Consider the following 5,680-nt stretch of genomic DNA (forward strand, 5'->3'; position numbering starts at 1 on the left):
GTTAACTGGGAAGGAGAATGAGTGGGTGTTCTATATCTTGACTGTGGCAGTGATCCCGTAAGTATGTAAATATGACAATTAAAATAGGTGCCTTTTGCTGTTGAAAAACTATCTCAATAACATATTTTTAAAAAAAAAAATATTTATTTATTTATTTATACAAGCTCTGGGTACAGTCAGAAGAGCGGGAGGGTGAGAGAATTCACCAGAGCCAGAGCGAGGAGCAGAGCAGGCAGAAGGACCGAAGTACACTGCTGAGGGGAGCAGCGGGCGGCAGGAGAGGTCTGCGCGCCATGTGGGACCCTCCTCTGGTGGCCTGGGAGCAGCCGGGGATCGAACCGGCGCTGCAGAGGCTGCGGGCAGCTTCGCAACCCAGCGCTCAACCGCTGCGCCACCGGGGAGGCCATCAATAACATATATTTAAAAAAAAAAAAATTTTAAGATTTCTGCTGAAATTTCTTTTTTCCTTTTTTTTTTTAAGATTTATTTATTTATACATACAAGCACTGGGTACAGTCAGAAACACGGGAGGGTGAGAGGATTCACCAGAACCAGGGCGGGGAACAGACAGGCAGACTGACGAAATACACTGCTGAGGGGAGCAGCGGGCGGCAGAAGAGGTCCGCGCGCCATGTGGGACCCTCGCCGGTGGCCGGGAATCGAACCAGCGCTGCAGAGGCTGCGGGCAGCTTCGCAGCCCAGCGCTCAACCGCTGCGCCACCAGGGGAGGCCTATTTTAAAATTTTAATAGCACTGATATATTTCACATTATAGCGTCATTTACAAAAAGCTGAAAATCTAATGAGTACTGACTAGTTTTACAAAATTAGGTTGTCGTCCCCTGACAACCGGAAATGTGGCAGGAGACAGGACGTAATGGAAGCGAACAGGCACGACTCCATATGCGGCCAGCCACCCGGAAGTGTGGCCGGCTCTAGACACCAACGGCGCACGCGCACCTCCTAGATCAGCCAATCAAGACGAAGTGAGGCCGGCGTTTGGAAGGAAATAGCGTACTCAAACAGGAAGTGTGGCAGTTCACCTAGAACCGGCCGCAGGCGTTATGGCGGCTTATGAGCAAGTTCAAAAGGGGCCTTTGAAGCTGAAAGGCGTTGCAGACCTAGGCGTGACTAAGCGGTGAGTGCTGAGAACGTGAAGAACATTCTCATCTTACCCCCTTAGGTTCCGGACTCCTGCCCTCTGACCCGCTGTCGCCTTCTCTCTCCCCTTCTCGTCTCGCCTTCCAGGAAGAAGAAAAAGAAGGATAAAGACAAGGCGAAGCTCCTGGAAGCGATGGGAACGAGCAAAAAGAACGAAGAGGAGAAGCGGCGCAGCCTGGACAAGCGAACCCCGGCCCAGGCGGCCTTTGAGAAAATGCAGGAGAAGCGGGTGAGACTGGGTCTCCCGGCTGGGTGTGGAGGCGGGGCCCGGAGACTCGAAGCTGAATCAGGCCCGGACGCACGGAGGAGGCGGGCCAGCGGTCGGAGGGAACCTTAATTTTGGGCTAAAGATGCTGCGTGAGTGAGAAAGGAGTCCCCCATATCTGGGCATGCGCCCGGATTGGAAGCCCCTCTGTGTCGAGTGGACTTGCGGAGGGGGAAGCTATAGCTCGTGTTGAAAGGAGACCAGAGCTGGATACCGGGCCTTGGATTCCAGCACTCTCTTTGTCTCATCTTATCCCCGGGCTTCCATGTCCTCAGCTGTAGAGGTCAGGATGGTGCTTTCTCCTAAGAGAGGAAAACAGGATGAAGAAAAACTTTGTCACGAGGTCCATCAAAAAATTGGTACTCAATTGAAGTCGGTTGTTGACATTAGTTGGCTCCCTGATATAAATCACCACAGAGTCTGTTTCTGTAATGACTGGCAGATTCAAGTATGTTGTATTTTAAGGCTGTAATATGTAATTTCTCATATATTAAGAACTTAGTTTGGGCAGTGTGATGTGGAAGTCAGCATAGTATAAGGTTGACCACTTTTACTGTTGGAGAAATAATCTAGGTCAGTGGTTCTCAACTGGGAGCTGATTTGTCCCCATCTCCACCCATAGGAAGACATTTTTTGAGGCATCTAGTAGTTTGAGACCCGGGGTTGCTGCTCAACATCTTACAATGCTGAAGAAAGCTCTCCCTCCCCTCAAGCAAAGAGTGAGCTGACCCTGAATGTCAATAGTGCCCACGCTGAGAAACCATAAACTTAGTCTGGGTGATTTGTCCAGTGACATCAAGAAAAACAAACATTACTTCCAGGCCTAAGTCAGTTCAACACCCAAAAATGGTGAGACAAAAAACAAACCTGGGTTCCACCCTGCTTCTGCCATTTGGTGGTGGTATTTCTCTGGGTGAGTTGGCTGATCTCTCACACATGAGTTCCTTCATCTGCAAAGTGGGACTAGGCCCCGCTTTATAGGCTTATGGTGAGGATTTAACAGTGAATGCATGTGAAGTCCCTTCCCTAAGGTTATAGAGACAGAGTTGGTATTTTACTGCTGGAGCCAGGGTGGGTGGGAGAGAGACTAATGGTGACTGTTAAAGTCAAATGTCACTGATTGACACCTTGGTCAGCAAAGACCTGCCTATACAATAGTTGTCTCAATAGGGTGTACCATCCACCCTAGGTGTATAGTAAGCTCCCAGCAGAGTTCACCCATGCTCACTTGGCACTGGTTTGTTTCCTGCCACTCCAATCAAGTTCCACTGGGAACTTGGGCATCCCTATTAGGCCAGCCCAAGTGGAGCTGAGGGAAGGACAAGGTACACACTCAAAGACCTCCAGCCATCTGAGTGTGAGAGCCAAGCTAGCTGGGGGTCCCTGTTTTTAATCCTCTTCTGGCTGTAAAGCATGTGGATTCACCTCCATTTCTCTTTTTCAGCAAATGGAAAGGATCCTGAAGAAAGCATCCAAAACCCACAAGCAGAGAGTGGAGGTAAGCCATGTGCCTCCTAGGGAGCCTGATCCCTGTAGCATCCCAGCAGGTCCTTGAGGCTTGCAGCCAGGCAGAAGAACCATTGGGTTGTTGACAGGGAAGTAGTGGTTCCCCCACAGAAGGGAAATCTCCCCTTGATTGTTTAAGAGATAACCCAGAGATTGGATATCTGTAAACTTGGTAGGGTGACTGAGAAGAGGGGCTCACCGAGGAGAGATGGGATGGGGGGGATGGCACTGTAGCAGGTCTCCAGTGCCCTGCTAGGGTCTGTGCTGACAGGCTTTCTCCTTGCCTTCTCCAGGACTTCAATAGACACCTGGACACACTCACAGAGCACTATGACATTCCCAAAGTCAGCTGGACGAAGTAGCCTCCCATCACAGGTTGTGGAACACCATTGAGCAGAAGGGGTTATGTGTGGTGCCTTTGATGTTTGCTCAGAATATCGTACACATACCCTTTCATCTTTTGCTGAGACAGTGCTTTTCAAAGCAGTGTCCCTGAATTCTGGAACTCAATTAAAGTAAGATTGCCCTTTCACTCTATTTTGGTTTCTCAGTAGCACAGGGAAGATAAGACTTTTTAGTTTGGACTGGAAATTCCTGAAAGCTTATCCAGAGGTCATTTCTGTGTAAATGCTATGGAAGGTTTAACCCTGAGTTGTATCTAACTCTTGCTAGACGGGCAGCTATCTTTGCATGGATGAAACTGACTGTAAGGAGCTCAGCAAGGTTCAAAACATGCCGACCTCTTGAAGTTTTGCAGGGCTTTCCAAATTCTTTCTAGCTTGGGGTAGATGCTGTTCACCCAGGCCCTGAGGAATCTACTTGCAGCTTCATGTCATCCTCAGTCACCTGGCCAGTGAGGAACTAGGAAACAGCATTCTCTTCCCCATAAACCCTTTCCGAGTATGTCCGGTAGACATTGCTAACTGTGCGCAGCATTGTGATGTAACCCAGAAGGTATGTGCTTCGCTAAGGGGCCTCAATCTGTATTTGTACAGAGTTGGCACAGAACATGGAGCCTGTTTGGTGTTTCTGGCCTGAGGACTCTGGGGACAGGACCAAGTAAGAGCACAGAGAGCACAGACAGACATAGGTACAGTTAAAGGGTCAACCCAGGTTCTGGTGCTGGAGTGTCAGGACCTTTAAAGGCTTACATATACCTGATGAGGATGGAACTGCACACACTTGTGGGAGAAACATGGAAAGAAAAATAGATGAGAAAAGCTAAGTGGTGGATTTGGTGCTGTCGTGTGAACTGAAGAATAAAGCAAAAGCCAATTATTAAATATGTCTGAGCGTCTTGATTATAGGCTGTTCGATTATCACTAGCAATACATAATTTTTAGATTTATCACACATGAAAAATCTGCATACTGCCAAATGACCCTCCACCCTTAATTTGGAAAATATTAGATGTGTTTCTACCTGTGGTTTTTAACTACCTAAGATAATATACTATTTCATTGCAGCGAGGCAGCATTTCAGGCCTATCTAAGTAGCAACTGGGTCTGAGTGGGATATGGTTCTATAAAAATCCTGCATTGGTGGGCCCCCCCTGGTGGCGCAGCAGTTGAGTGCTGGGCTGCAAAGCTGCCCACAGCCTCTGCAGTGCCAGTACGATCCCCGGCTGCCGGCAAGGGTCCCACATGGCACGACAGGCTCCTCCTGCTGTACCCGCTGCTCCCCTCAGCAGTGTATTTCGTCGGTCTGCCTGTTCTGTTCCCCACTCTGGCTCTGATGAATTCTCTCACCCTCCCGTGCTTCTGACTGTACCCAGTGCTTGTATAAATAAATATTTTTTAAAAATCTTGCATTGGTGTGGTAGAAGATAATCCAGTTCTCCCTGTGTAAGTTGGTGCAAGAATTCTCACCTCTGGCCTGTACTCCAGTTCTTGTATGCATAAATAAATAAAAAAAAAATTCTCCCAGACCAGGATTAGTAGCCTTTAAATATTCCATTTTTCTCTGAATTTTCTTACACCTCTCCCCTCAAGAGAGGATATAGAATCACAGAGATGCAAAAACTCATTCAAAACCCCAAGCGGTGGTAGAGAAGGAAAGATGAGAGCCAGGCTGCCTGGGCAAATGGTTCCAGGGCACTGTTGATGGTTCACTGGCATTTCTTCACAGCCCAGCTGCATAAACACAAAGAAGATAGAACTCACATGATAAACCCAGGGACCACAATTTGCATTACCCACTTGGACACTAATTATAGTAACATAACACCTGGGTTTATTGGCTCTTGATTTCTCAGACAATTCCAGGCAATAAGCAGGCAGATTTGTTCACTAATAGTGGCACTTAGACAGGTAATAGGTAATACGTTGCTAAGGCTTAGTTGCCATTCAAAGAGTTTGAAAACTTTACAGGCATCCTCCACCTCACCCTCCCATAGAGTTTATCACAGTTGGTGACGGCCTATTTGTTTCCTAGACTTCCCCACCAGAATGAGCTCCTGCGCCCCAGGTGAGCCCCACAACCGAGATCTCTCTCTTGGCCCACAGGAGTGGGTGTCCAGTCGCCCTGGCTCGGTCGCCCAGCGGAGTTGCTAGAAAAGGCATCGCTTCAGCCCGCCCCGCCCAATTCCGCCAGGGCCCGCTTCTCTGGGCCTTACTTCCGGGGTGCTTGAAGCTGGAAGTGGGAGGGAAACAAGCTCACATTGGGCGTTTTGCGTCCGCGCACGCTCCGTCTTGCGCCTGCGCACTCCTGGCAGCTCCTCCCCGGCCGGACATAACGGTTCCCTCGCGGC

At 48.9% G+C, this 5,680-nt stretch overlaps 1 protein-coding gene across 1 annotated transcript; it reads left to right on the top strand.

Annotated features, from left to right (window-relative positions):
- Positions 1–1,011: 1,011 nt before the first annotated feature.
- Positions 1,012–4,729, top strand: FAM32A (family with sequence similarity 32 member A). Its single transcript, XM_037506075.2, has 4 exons — positions 1,012–1,137; positions 1,248–1,389; positions 2,870–2,923; positions 3,225–4,729. Exons 1-4 carry the CDS (start codon positions 1,064–1,066, stop codon positions 3,291–3,293), a joined length of 339 nt encoding a protein of 112 aa, XP_037361972.1. The 5' UTR covers positions 1,012–1,063; the 3' UTR covers positions 3,294–4,729.
- Positions 4,730–5,680: the final 951 nt, after the last annotated feature.

This window comes from Talpa occidentalis, unplaced genomic scaffold (genome assembly GCF_014898055.3).
Source record: "Talpa occidentalis isolate TD23 unplaced genomic scaffold, MPIMG_talOcc4v2.1 talOcc4.12, whole genome shotgun sequence".
Classification (NCBI taxonomy): Eukaryota; Metazoa; Chordata; class Mammalia; order Eulipotyphla; family Talpidae; genus Talpa; species Talpa occidentalis.

What these genes read in the sequence shown, in the direction of transcription:
- FAM32A (XM_037506075.2), top strand. Translation starts at nt 1,064, where the DNA reads ATGGCGGCTTATGAGCAAGTTCAAAAGGGGCCTTTGAAGCTGAAAGGC. An exon ending in GACCTAGGCGTGACTAAGCG is followed by an intron (nt 1,138 to 1,247) that starts GTGAGTGCTGAG and finishes CTCGCCTTCCAG; the next exon opens with GAAGAAGAAAAAGAAGGATA. An exon ending in CCCACAAGCAGAGAGTGGAG is followed by an intron (nt 2,924 to 3,224) that starts GTAAGCCATGTG and finishes TGCCTTCTCCAG; the next exon opens with GACTTCAATAGACACCTGGA.